This window comes from Salmo trutta, chromosome 19 (genome assembly GCF_901001165.1).
Source record: "Salmo trutta chromosome 19, fSalTru1.1, whole genome shotgun sequence".
NCBI lineage: Eukaryota > Metazoa > Chordata > Actinopteri > Salmoniformes > Salmonidae > Salmo > Salmo trutta.
The window spans coordinates 26,591,403-26,605,735 of NC_042975.1; the positions used below are offsets into that span (position 1 = coordinate 26,591,403).

Below are 14,333 nucleotides of genomic sequence, written 5' to 3' on the forward strand. Positions count from 1 at the left end.
GTTCAATTAAGATTCGATTTCGTTGACGTTTATCTTTGACGTTAACCTCAACTTGGGTGACGTTGAAAGAGACGGAAAAGGTTCGGCTTAAACCCGTTTGACTCCGCCCACATTGAGTCCGGCCCCGGCTGATGATTCCACCCACATTGAGCCCGGCCCCGGCTGATGATTCCACCCACATTGAGCCCGGCCCCGGCTGATGATTCCACCCACATTGAGCCCAGCCCCGGCTGATGATTCCACCACATTGAGCCCGGCCCCGGCTGATGATTCCACCCACATTGAGCCCGGCCCGGATGTTTGACTCCGCCAACAATGAGCCCGGACCTGCACACTGCAGTCAGGGTCATCTTGCTCATTCAAGTACTCTGCGGTGTGTCGCTGTTTCTTAGTTTTTGCACCCTTGTCTATCGCTAGGTAGTAATCAAATATGAACGCGCCACCTGCATTTGAGTCATTTCTGTTTTTTTAATGTTTTTTTATTAACAACAAATCAATACAGAAAGTACATGAGGGAACACAAGTATATATAGATTATATACAATGGACAATTGAGCTAGGGGGTACAATATCACATTACACAAGGACCTTAAGGGACATACATACATACATACATAATTATATATAATTCTAACAGCTTTTTTGTTAGTAGAGTATTTGATTGTCTTAAAATACAGTTCAATTTATTTTTGTAGGGTAAGAAAATGTGTTTCTTTGTTTGTAAATTTACATTTGTGAATATGAAATTTGGCCAAAAGAATAATGAAATTAATTACATAAAAATGTTTCAGCTTATTCCTATCATAGGTAAAGAATCCAAGCAGTACATCTCTCCACAATAGTGTTAAACCTTCATAAAAGTGTTCAATTATAAATCTACTGATGTCTTGCCACAGTTTTCTTACATGAATACAATGCCAAAAAGATGCAACACTGTTTCTGGGTGGTCATTACAAAAGCAGCAATTTGAGTTGATGTTTTCCTTAAACTTCTTCATATAGTTGTTGGCAGGATAATATTTATAAATCATTTTAAAGGAAACTTCCTTAATTTTGTTAACAAGTAGGTATGTGTGTGGCAACATCCAAACTTTTTCCAACAGATATTATCAATAAATCCATTCCAATAAGTCATGACATAAGGTAAAGATACAACATCCTGCTAAAACAAGGTTTGTATCGCTCTGTTGTTAAATGGACCAAAAGAGAAACAAATCTTTTCTACTGATGAGTCAACAGGGTCAATGGAAGGTAGGCTCTGAGGGTCAGGGCTTGACACGTTCCTGAATAATAAAGCAACACCTGAGGAAATGGTATCTAAAACAATTGCAAAATCTTTAGGTGTTACAGGGACCTTGTAAAGTGATAAGAATTCCTTATAACTGAGTAAAAGACCCTCTGCATTTACCAGTTGGCTCACCAATAGGATATTATTTCAGAACCAATATTCTAAAAACAAAGAAGTATTTTTATACAATATATCCCGATTATTCCATATATAATATCTGTGTGGAGAAAAATTGTGTTTATAAATTAAGGACCATGACAAGAAAGCCTGCCGATGAAAAGCAGAAAGTTTCACTGGAACTTTGTCAATATTATAATTGCAAAACAACATGAAGTTAAGGCCACCAAAAGTAGAGAAGACATGAGGGATAAAATTCCAGATAGAAGTGGGTCTTCTTAGGATTTGTTTTATCCAATTGATCTTAAAAGTATTATTTAAGGTAGTAAAGTCCAGAAAATTCAGCACACCATTCTCATAAGTGTTCATTACAACAGTTTTCCTAATGTAATGGGTACGGTTTCTCCACAGAAAGTTGAAAAGCATCTGGTCTATCTCCTTGCTTATTTTACTGTCAAGATATAAAGATAGAGAGCCATATGTTAGTCTAGAGATACCTTCAGCCTTGGTTATTAGGACTCTACCTTTTAAAGATAAGTCCCTCTGTAGCCATTGATTTAGCTGCTTCTGGGTTTTTTTAATAAGAGGGTTAAAATTTAGTAAGCCTCTAGACTTCTGATCCTTTGTAATGGTTATGCCTAAATATGTAAGTTCTTCTTTTACTGGAATACCATAATATGAAGGTGTCACACAATCTTTGACAGCCATGAGTACACATTTATTAATGTTAAGATATAGACCAGACACTTTGGAAAAGGATTGTATCACATTGATCGATATGGGAATTTGGTTAGCATCTTTCAGAAAAAGTGTATCGTCAGCCAGCTGGCTTATAATAATTTCTTTACCAGCTATGGAAATACCTTGTACAGGACTATTATTTAAAGAATTTGCAAGAAGTTGGGTGATTAATAAAAACAGGTACGGAGAGATAGGACAACCTTGCCTAATTCCTCTCTTTAACTCAAATCTAGGTGAGGTGACATATTTCAATTTGATAGAGCTGTTACCATTTGCATAGAGAGTCTTAATAGCCTTACAGAAGAAATCCCCAAAGCCAAGTCTCTCAAGGGAGTGGAAGAGGAACTGATGCTCTACTGTGTCAAATGCTTTATAAAAATCTAAAAATAATATGAAGCTATCCTCGGTTATTAGGTCTGAGTAGTCAAGTATGTCTAATACTAGTCTGACATTGTTAGAAATATGTCTGTCCCTCATGAAGCCAGACTGTGTTTCATCAATGATTGCATCCAGGACTTCTTTCATTCTTTTTGCAAGTAGTGAGGCTAATATCTTATAGTCATTATTAAGAAGACAAATTGTATGCCAGTTATCAATGAGCAGCACTTCTTTTTTAGGCTTAGGTATCAGTGTTATTAACCCCTGACTCATTGTAGGAGGGAGAACATTGTTTTTAATACTCTCTAAAAAGACTTCAAATAGGAAGACTTCAAATAAGAAGACTTCAAATAAGAATTTGGAAGACTTCAAATAAGAATTTGTAAAATTCTGATGTAATTCCATCAACACCTGGTGATTTATTGTTCTTTAGATGTTTGATAGACTCTAATCTCTTCAACTTTGATGGGTTCATCACACTGATTAGATTCTATATCACTGACAGAGTGAACATTATTCTGACATTGTTAGAAATATGTCTGTCCCTCATGAAGCCAGACTGTGTTTCATCAATGATTGCATCCAGGACTTCTTTCATTCTTTTTGCAAGTAGTGAGGCTAATATCTTATAGTCATTATTAAGAAGACAAATTGTATGCCAGTTATCAATGAGCAGCACTTCTTTTTTAGGCTTAGGTATCAGTGTTATTAACCCCTGACTCATTGTAGGAGGGAGAACATTGTTTTTAATACTCTCTAAAAAGACTTCAAATAGGAAGACTTCAAATAAGAAGACTTCAAATAAGAATTTGGAAGACTTCAAATAAGAATTTGTAAAATGCTGATGTAATTCCATCAACACCTGGTGATTTATTGTTCTTTAGATGTTTGATAGACTCTAATCTCTTCAACTTTGATGGGTTCATCACACTGATTAGATTCTATATCACTGACAGAGTGAACATTATTCAGTGAGTCAAAAAACGTATCTGTGGATTCCTGACAGTACGTAAAGCTATACAATTTTCTGTAAAAATTGCTACAGGTTTTAGCGATTCATTTTTGGTCATCTGTAATAACACCATCAATGTTTAACTTGTGGATAGTGTTATTTTTAGAGTGAAATTTCTCAAGTCTAAAGAAATAGGATAAATTCTGTAAAGGCTTCTTCTGCTTTTAATCTATATATATTATCCAGTTTGTTTTGTAACTCAATTAGTTCCATCTTCTCCTCCCCCAAGAGGCCGGCTGGGGACCTCTGAGAAAGGGAAGTTATCTTAATGATCACCTTTTCCTCCTCAGCTCTTCTGGTCTTAGCAAGATTACTACCATATTTTGTAAGGTATTTGGACACCTCAAATTTAAAGAGCTCCCAGTTCTTGCAATAAGATTTTTCTTCACAAGCCCTTTCTCAAAAGTGTGAGAGCAGATCTTTAACCTCAAACTTAACTATATCATTATTTAATAATTAGCTATTTAGCTTCCAGTAGGATGCTCTACTAAGGTTAGTATCAGGGGTAAATATTTTGATATCAATGTAAATGGCCCTATGGTCTGTGCGGGGAGTAGTACAAATATTTGTAGTAACACACTCACTATCAATACATTTGGATATAAGCCAAAAATCTATTCTGGATTGTCTGGAACCTGTTTTGTTACTCCAAGTGAGTGATCTGTCAGCCGGAAACCTCTCTCTCCATATATCAGTAAGATCAAACTTTTCCATAAAAAGTATTAAACCCAAATTCTGATTGGTTGGCCTACCTGGGGGCCATCTATCAGTTGAATTATCTATAGTAATGTTAAAGTCCCCTCCTAACAATAATAACGAATTGGGAAATTTAGATAACCAATTAAGTATATGTTTCTCTATAAATTCAAACAACTCATCATTGTCATGTTTGGTGTTGTACCCGTAGAAGTTTACAGTAATGAGCGTAATGTCATTGTAACTGATCACAAGACAAATAAAGTGGCCAAAGGGGTCACATTCTGAGTGTAGAATATTACCACCAAAGATATTTTTCATTGTAGTAACACCAGCGGAGCGTTCAGATCCATGGGAAAGCCAAAAATCGTTGCCCCACTGTGACCTCCAGAAGTTGGCATCAGCCGAAATTGAGTGAGACTCTTGAAAAAAGCAAAAATCTGTTCAAAATTGTTTAGCAAATAAAAATAAGGCCTGCTTCACATTGTTTCGTAACCCCCTAGCATTAAGAGAAATTATAGACAAAGACAAAACAACAAAGATTATATAAAAGTATAAACTGTAGTAGGATGAGTCAAAAATGTAGGAGCAGTGAACGTAAACGATAAGGAACCAAGATCTGCCCCATTTAAGTAAATTTAAAGTGAAAATAGCTTATTCCATAAACTTTAAGCTAGACGTTATCCGGCTTTGAAATTCAACTCAACTGAAAATTATGTTCAAGACCAAACCAAGGGTTCTTGTAGTAAGAGAGACTAAAACCCCATTTACTGTAATCAGGAACTATTCTGAAAAATAAAATACAAAACAATAATTTAAATAAAAGAGTACCTACTATTTTAAGTGCATATGAAAACTGATCATACCAAAAAAATGAATGCATTTTTTTTTTTTTACATATACATGTTCCTAAGACCTTTTTCACTTGGAAATAAGTATTAATAACTAAATAGAACAATACCCGTGTAAAGTCAGAGCAGACCTGTATGCCCTTTAAAACAGTATCTTAGTTACTGTATACATAAAAAATAAATACAGCTTTCAGTCTTCGTACATTCGTAAACAAAATAGGTATTCTGGTCATACAAGAACAAACTAATAAATTGAAGTACCTGTGTAGCTCCCTCCAGTAACCACGAGCACAACCGTTCCTTGATTTTAACTGGCGGCTTTATTCTGTAGTTTAGTCAGAATTATCACCTTCCGTGAGAACTATAAAGTAAATGAAAATACAGTTTAAGCACAGTCTTACACCTTCTTGTCTTATGAGTGACTTATTAGCTTGGTACAACTCTGAAGTAATTACATACCTAAACAGTGACTTATTAGCTTGGTATAACTCTGAAGTAATTACATACATAAACAGTTTAGCCGGAGCTATAACAGTATCAGATTGAACACACGAATAAAGGAAAAAATACCTCATTGGCTGCTTATTACAGAAGGGAGGAAATCAAACTTCACACTTATATTCCTGGCATGAATTCACGCTTCATCCTAACATACACATTTCACCTTTACGAACTACACCCGGTAACGTGAAAGCTTAGCTAACATCGCGCGGGAAAGCCTTCACCCCCAAAGATGTGTTGCTACAATAATGATCCCCGTTACAACAGTTGTTAGCCACGTAGTTCCACCTGTCTTATCATTTCCCCCGTATAGCGAACACGTAAACAATTAAAACAAAAAACAACGACATAGACGTACAGATTAACTGTCAGTTACAACCTGAGTATTCCGAAAAATAGTCACCTGATGCTTGTTAGGTAAAGTTAAACAATATAAGTAAAATGAGAATACCATGGCTGAAACCATGAATCTGTTTCTTCTGGTGAGATTTTAGGGAGGAATATGGATTTCTGAACCGTTGATGAAGCCTCGTCCTCCGACGAAGTAAGCAGCCTCTCCCTCATTTTGTGCTATCTTGATCGTTGGCCACTTGTTCCTTCTTTCTATGTCCTCCGGGCTGAGATGCTCGGCGAAACGCATACCATGGCTCTGAAGGAAGGCGTTCTTCCTAGCAGCATCCCTGTAGAATATGGCAGTGAAGAGGATGATGATACCCCTTGGTCTTGAATCGTTTTGCTGTTGCTTCTTGTCGAGGCGATGCACAACGTCGATGGCATCACCAACTTTGTTCTTCTCTGCAGGCATAACTTCTTGGCAGATGCGGATAGCCTCTCTTCGCACATCTTCATTCACCACCTCTGGCAAGCCGTAGAGTTTCAGGTTCCATCTTCTTGTGTATTGTTCCATATCAGTGAGACGTCTATGGTAGACATTGTTATTCTTTTCCACCTTTTGCCACTCTCGCTTTCACATCCTTGATTTCACCACATGCAAACGCCAGTCTTTTTCAAGCCTTCGATAATCATGGTGTTCGCGCCTACCATTTCCTCAATGGCGTCAGACCTGGAGTTGATGAGTAAGGAGAGGGTAGCCACGATGTCAGAGTTCATGTTGGGTTTTTTGGAGGGTGGAGGTTTGCACGGAGTAACCGGTAAAGAGGGGAATTCGTCATCTTCAACAGCATGATATTATCCATAAGGGAAGCGTAGTTATGGCAGTTGTCTATAAGCACGTTTCTCTCTTGTTGATTAGCAATAGAACAGCTAGCTTCTCAATTTATTTTTTTGTCACGACTTAGCATGGACATGCCGAAATAAATTATCCAATTATTATTCCATTCACAGGAACGGTCTTATATATTGAACAAATAAAAACAGTAATGACTGTAAACTTGTTTTTTTCACAATCTTTCTGAAGTTTGGTACGGAGCTCGGTAAAAAAAAGCGTCTGTTCAAGCCGCCATCTTGGCACCTCTCCGAGTCATTTCTGTTGTTTGAAGGAGAAAATAAGTACGTTTTACGTATAGTTAGCTACTGTAATTTATTACAAGATTGCTTGCTGACGTTTCACTCCAAGAAAGTTTAGCTAGCTGGCATTATTTATTGTTGTTACTCTGATTAATTTATGGTATCGTTAGCTAGCTATACATTAACTGCCAGGGAGGTAGCTAGCTGGATATCCTGACAGCATGCTGTGCAGCTAACGTTATGTTTGTGCTTTGCCAGTTATTCATAGCTTCACAGTAGCTAGAGTCGTAGAGACTCGAGACTAGTTAGTATTTCAGTCATAAACGGCTAGCTAGCAAGTTAGCATAATACTGGCCACTACAGCGAAATAACGCAAACTAGCTAACGTTAGCTGAGAATTCTCAACTCCACAATTATATAGCGGATTAAACCCAACTATACTATTTACGATGAAGTTGAGTAGCATATAATAGGCCGAATGGATTTCAGCGCCCAAAGAATAGTCTGGAACTAACGTCTACCACGATACGGTTATGTGTAATTGTGCGCTATTCTTTGGGTGGTGAAATAAGTTGTTTATATTTTCATATAAAAAATAAAAAAAATGTGACGTCGGAGCTCCATTTCGCCCACACTAGTCGCCGCTTAACTCATCGTTTAGTTGGATATGATCATAGACATCCTATTACATTACTAGAGAAGCTAACTATGTCGTAAACCCTCAAGGTTCCAGAATGTTATGAAATGGCAGCTTGTGGTCAGCGAGAAATCCAAACCAGTCTTCAATGAATGGCAGTAGATGCTTTTCGGAAAATTAAAGTAAGGCTTGACACTTGATGTTGAAACATTGCTGCGTGGACTTGCTACCATTCAGCCACAAGAGCATTAGTGAGGTTGGGCGATTAGGCCTGGCTCACAGTTGGCGTTCAAATTTATCCCAAAGGTGTTTGATGGGGTTGAGGTCAGGGCTCTGCAGGCCAGTCAAGTTCTTCCACACCAATCTTGACAAACCATTTCTGTATGAACCTCGCTTTGTGCACAGGGGCATTGTCATGCTGAAACAGGAAAGGGCTCTCCCCAAACTGTTGTCACAAAGTTGGAAGCACAGAATCATCTAGAATATCATTGTAGGATGTATTGTTAAGATTTCCCTTCACTGGAACTAAGAGGCCTAGCCCGAACCATGAAAAACAGCCCTAGACCATTATTCCTCCTTCACCAAACTTTACAGTTGGCACTATGCAGTCGGGCAGGTAGAGTTCTGGCATCTGCCAAACGCAGATTTGTCCGTTGGACTGCCAGATGGTGAAGCGTGATTCATCACTCCAGAGAATGCGTTTCCACTGCTCCAGTTCAATTTTTATTTTTTTGTAGCCTTTATTACAGCAAAGGCTAAAACCAGTAGCATTCGTGAATGCAATTTCCAGAATAGAAGTGTTTATTTATTGTTTATGCTAATTACTCAAGGGTGGCTTTGTTTTATTTTAAAAGTAAAATGCTTGGTTGCATTTCAAATCATGAATGACTCGTGTGTGATGACATGAATGATTGATACAGTACTGTAGCTTATGTACGTATTGAAATACTGGCCTAAGTAAGTTACGGTATTAAGACTAAACAGGATGCACTCTTAGGGCTACAGCTTGATGGGGGTTGTACAAGGCTGCTATACTAAGCCTACTAATGATTTATTATAATAATGATGATCATAATAGTAATAACATTACAGCATAGCAAAGATTAAAAACAGCCAAAATTGTTTATCTGACATGTTGTGGTTGTTGCTCACGGAGGCTTGGTGCTCACAGAATCAGAAGGCTATTAAACAAACATTCAAACAGGCAACAGAAGTGGGATCTGTCTTATTTCTGTAGATATATATGGATGATTTATAAAACCAGGCACATTTAACAGTTAGGCTATTGATTATATAATTAATTAAGTTGGTTTCCTCTCCTCACTTTTCTTAGACAATTAAGACAAAGGCTGTTTTCTTGTCTCCTAGCGCCGCTGCTGCCTCCATCGCATTGTTCTCAACACCAATATATTGGTTAACGTTGCTATTATGCACATAGCAACATGGTCTAGGAAAAGGCCCAATTCAACAGCGCGCTGATGTGTTTCAGAACCGCTTACTGTGACTGCTATCCAATGCAGGAGAAAGCGCATCTGTAATAAAATATTATTTTTATTAGTGTTGCACCATTGTTTTTATGTAATGTAACCATATACTATTTCATTAGCACATGTTTTAGAGTGATGGACTGTGTCATCCCCATGGCCTCTACAATGGATTAGTCCACTCAGACAATTGCAAATCCTTTTACTGCAAGAAATGCTTAATTCTGCAGTAATTCATATAAAGGCTTTGTGCGAGTTTATAGACCTACAGTCAGTGTTCAGATTTCAGTTTCCATTTAACCCATCTGAACAGTAGGCTACAGTTCCCTTGCCTATTTGAAGTACCCTCTTGTGACTGCCAAATTTGTATAGCTCTCACAATCATCACACAACATGCTTCTACACCTGCATTGCTTGCTGTTTGTGGTTTTAGGCGGGTTTCTGTATAGCACTTTGTGACATCAGCTGATGTAAGAATGGCTTTATAAATACATTTGATTTGATTTGACAACATAGCTGGCACTGCTATCATAGTATTTTACCACTTCACCAAATCTTTCCCAAAATGTACTTTTCTGGCCCTCCCTTCTCTTTATTTTAAACTCTCAATTTCTTTGCGTTTCTCTTGTGTAATTAAGCTTCTGACATTGTCCTTTTTGCCTTTTCAATAAATCTGCTACAAATTTAACTGTCATTATGGGATAGTGTAGATGGGTCAGAAAAAATATACATTTAATCAATTTCGAATTCAGGCTGTAACACAAAATGTGGAATCAAGGGGTATGCATACTTTCTGAACGCACTGTACAGGACATGCATTAAAGAATGGACATTTTTACAAGCATCAACTGATACTGACTCGGTGTAGTCAGAGGTACACTCTGCCAAAACTCATCGCCATTGAACTCCATTGAGTATCGTGAAGTTGAGAATTCTCAGCTACTAGCTAGGTAACTACTGTGATTGTGTACCTGCCATTGCCACTGAATATGAATCTGTAAGTGAAATACTCTTACTCAGAATGTTTTTGTATCTAGACTGACAATCATCAAGGACACAAAAGTCCCTAACGCCTGCCTCTTCACGTTGAACAAAGAGGATCACACAATTGGCATCATCATCAGACAGTGAGTTCAACTATTTCATTTCATTTAGATTTTTTGTGCAATAATATATAATTGTAAAACTCTTCATAACTTAATTTTCTTGTTTTTGCAGACAACTTCTGAAGGACCCCCAGGTGCTCTTTGCTGGCTATAAGGTCCCTCATCCTCTGGAGCACAAGATTGTGATCCGTGTTCAGACTACAGTCCTCAGGAGGCTTTCACTAATGCCATCACTGACCTCATCAGTGAGCTGTCCTTGTTGGAGGAGAGATTTAGGGTGAGGACATGAGATACCGTCAACACATTTCATAATATCTCTCAATATTGGATTGACATGGGTATGTCTGTGTATTTCGTGGAACTGTTCTAGTGTAGCGGACTGTCAATATTTAATAATATTATATTTATCGTTCTCTATGCTAGAACGGGTTGTGGAAAATGATCATTTTTGCAAAAAATGTATGTAAGCACAATCTACGTTCCATCAATCTTCGCTTGCAATAACTAGCAATATACCTGAAACACTCATCTTAAATATATATTTTTTTAACTAAGAGATATAATATAAAAACAAAAGTTAAATGACTATATGACAATAGACACAGATAGATTAGCAGAATGTGTAACAAATAAATTAATGATATCTCTTTAAACTTTGTTTCAGTTTTCAGGTTGTTTCATGTTAAGTACAAGCAAGAAGGAATTGAATGAGGATTGGTGCATAATGTTGGGAAAGAGGATGTCACTTTTCATTTGACTAGGATTCTTTAAAAGTACTGTATTTTGGACTAGGTACAGCATGGTCCCTGTATCGAAGTACTGAATGGAGTTTTCATTCTAGACCATGATAACATATTTGCAGGAATGGATGTAATTGTATCGGTCAAATAATCTTATTTTTCTAACACAGAAACATTATAAGGAAACGTGTGATTTTAAATGGAAATTCTGAGCTCATACGGTGGTTTGGTATATTCAAAACAGAAGCACATGTTGTTAAACTCATTCGAATCCAATTCTGTACTGTAGTTCTAACCAGCTGAAAGTTGGCAAGCATGGTTTAAAACTTTATTTCATGGAAATATTTTGCATCATATTCATTGCTGTTAAATGTTTTAGTTTTGCAATGCCCAACATGCTCCATCTTTGGCCCTAAATTGTCTGAGAATAATGGTTTGTTATGTACTGTAAGGTTTGTTTTTGTTTTTAAATAAATCATTATTGAAATATTTCTTCATACCTTTTACATTCTTATAAAGACTCTATTGCAAGCATCAGTGACTACAAAATGAGACACTAATGTGAAAGAGCAAATAAACATTTTATTTATTCTACTGTTGGGTTTGAATGATTCTACTGTATTTGATGCATTTTGCCTTGTTCAATGCGGAACTTAATGCATTTCATATGTTTTTGCTACGTCCTGTTATGGTGGGACACGTAATCTACTAATGGCGACGGAAATTCACCATGCTAATTGTGGTTGTAAGGGAATTCGAACTTGTTTATTGTGTGAGAGCGTGAATGGAAATGGACTATTATCGGAGAATGGTCAACCGGTAAGTCTGTGTTAACTAAAAAATAGATAATGTAAATAAGATTCTGTTCGGTTGCTAGACACAGAGCTCTGAAGCAAACGCCGTTAGCCAGCCCCCCCTGTCTGCTCTGACTGAGCACTGTCAACAAATAGATCATATTATAGCTAAACTAGAGTAATAAGTAATATTACGTATTACTGTTTAGCTTTATGATGTGTTTGGAAAGCACTTATTAAAGCACTGACTTCATGTGATCTCTTAAACAGATTTGTTGACTTTCTTTAGATACGACACGATTTTATGTACGACCCATTGCTGAGACGAGCTGTGCGCAATTATGGTGGGCAGCAGCTGTCTTTTCCCTTCCCTGGAATCTTTTTATGGAACAACTTCATATCAGAAGAGGAAGAGAGTGAGTTGATAACCGATATGGACCTCAACGCCTGGAGAGAGTCACAGTCTGGTCGACGGAAACAGGTTTGTTGTCATCTTCTAACGTTTGCTGCATGTTGTTAATAGCAAGATGACGCAATTTTGGCAAGTGAATAGGGGCTGGCAGCATGAGTTGCGGAATCACCTCTGACAATGGCCAGTGTTTCATTCTTCTATCATGGGAGGTACCCATGATAGCAACCATTTACTCCTAACAAGAAAGAATAACCCACTTTTTTGAATGTCTTTACAGGACTTTGGGCCTAAAGTGAACTTCAAAAAACACAAAGTGCGTCTTGGTGGCTTCTGCGGCCTGCCTCCAATCAGCCGTAAACTGGTGCTACGGATGTCCCAGGAGCCGGTTCTAGCCGGGTTTCAACCAGTGGAGCAGTGCAACCTGGATTACCACCCCCAGCGTGGGTCTGCCATTGACCCCCACCTGGATGACAGCTGGCTGTGGGGGGAGCGTCTGGTCACCGTCAACCTGCTCTCAGACACCACTCTCACAATGTCCCTGGAGGAGGGCCTGACAGAACTAGGACAGGGGGAGGTCCGGGTGTCTGTGCACCTTCCCTGCAGATCCCTTGTGGTGGTATACAGCGAAGCACGTCACAGATGGAAACATGCCATCCATAGACATGACATCCATGAGCGCAGGGTGTGCAGTACCTACAGGGAGCTGTCTGCTGAGTTCATGTCTGGGGGAGAGCAGCAAAACATGGGCTCCCAACTGCTGGACATAGCTCTGAGCTTTGAGGGTACACCGATATAGAAAGAATGCAATCATCACTGTTTCAATTTTTTCTATCCTATGTCCTGCACCACCCACATTACAATGTGACTTGTTGTTGACTGAAAGCAGCCTCTTTGCACTGTATTTTGACATGCTTTGGCTAAGCATTGCATGAATACAGTTGGATTGTTTGATTAATTTTGGTTAATTGAACTGTAAATTCACAGTTCTTATAACTATGTTATAACACGGTGACACATTGTACTGCATTTCTTACTAGGAGTGTGTATTTGAGTGTATTTTGTAAAATAAATCAGACCGTTAATCTATGTATTGTAGTGATTGGCTATTGCATTAGTAGATACTCACACTGCTCTCAGCACAGGTCTGCCGGTTTTGACTATCAGAAGTTACTTTTCGTAACAGGTTAGGAGAACTTACGCATCAGGTTAGGAGAATTAAGTTAAGGTTAGGAAAAGAGTTAGCCAAAATTGTCCCTGACATGACTCGAACATATCTAGCTATAACCAGGCCTGCCCTGAGAACCGTCTTGGTTTCCACTAATTCGATTCTGCGCACATGTTATTTAATGTGTGGTTCTCATTGCCCAGTTAGTTTGGGAATGTTATAAAGTGGACATGCACCCAGTGTTGGGTAGCTAATAGACGACTCACGGCTTATGACATGGACAACGTAATATTCAGTTTCTGCTAGAGTGTCCTATTCACTAGACTTAACTAATATGCTTCTGGCCCTTCTTTGGACACTGTGTTAACTACCCTCCAGACGAGCTTCAATGCCGTACAACTCTCCTTCCGTGGCCTCCAACTGCTCTTAAACACAAGTAAAACTAAATGCATGCTCTTCAACCGATCACTGCCTGCACCTGCCCGCCTGTCCAGCATCACTACTCTGGACGGCTCTGACTTAGAATATGTGGACAACTACAAATACCTAGGTGTCTGGTTAGACTGTAAACTCTCCTTCCAGACTCACATCAAACATCTCCAATCCAAAGTTAAATCTAGAATTGGCTTCCTATTTCACAACAAAGCATCCTTCACTCATGCTGCCAAACATACCCTCGTAAAACTGACCATCCTACCGATCCTCGACTTCGGCGATGTCATTAACAAATAGCCTCCAATACCCTACTCAACAAACTGGATGCAGTCTATCACAGTGCCATCCGTTTTGTCACCAAAGCCCCATATACTACCCACCACTGCGACCTGTACGCTCTCGTTGGCTGGCCCTCGCTTCATACTCGTCGCCAAACCCACTGGCTCCAGGTCATCTACAAGACCCTGCTAGGTAAAGTCCCCCCTTATCTCCGCTCACTGGTCACCATAG

At 38.6% G+C, this 14,333-nt stretch overlaps 1 protein-coding gene and 1 pseudogene across 2 annotated transcripts; both read left to right on the forward strand.

The window, feature by feature from the left end:
- Window positions 1-6,007: 6,007 nt before the first annotated feature.
- LOC115154247 (DNA-directed RNA polymerase II subunit RPB11-a-like) lies at window positions 6,008-11,514 on the forward strand (annotated as a pseudogene).
- Window positions 11,515-11,691: 177 nt separating this feature from the next.
- alkbh4 (alkB homolog 4, lysine demthylase) lies at window positions 11,692-13,309 on the forward strand. Of its 2 annotated transcripts, none has more exons than XM_029700272.1 (3): window positions 11,692-11,836; window positions 12,101-12,292; window positions 12,501-13,309. In XM_029700272.1, the coding sequence occupies exons 1-3, from the start codon at window positions 11,729-11,731 to the stop codon at window positions 13,017-13,019; spliced, it is 819 nt and encodes a 272-aa protein (XP_029556132.1). In that variant the 5' UTR covers window positions 11,692-11,728; the 3' UTR covers window positions 13,020-13,309. The 2 variants fall into 2 exon arrangements, with proteins under 2 accessions (XP_029556132.1, XP_029556134.1); XM_029700274.1 differs by having other exon boundaries at window positions 11,726-11,836; window positions 12,082-12,292.
- The last annotated feature ends 1,024 nt before the right edge of the window (window positions 13,310-14,333 follow it).

Excerpts from the sequence above, each read along its gene's own strand:
- alkbh4 (XM_029700272.1), top strand. The coding sequence starts at position 11,729 with ATGGCGACGGAAATTCACCATGCTAATTGTGGTTGTAAGGGAATTCGA. Across the intron at positions 11,837-12,100 it reads TATCGGAGAATGGTCAACCG|ATACGACACGATTTTATGTA; the intron begins GTAAGTCTGTGT and ends GACTTTCTTTAG. Across the intron at positions 12,293-12,500 it reads AGTCTGGTCGACGGAAACAG|GACTTTGGGCCTAAAGTGAA; the intron begins GTTTGTTGTCAT and ends ATGTCTTTACAG.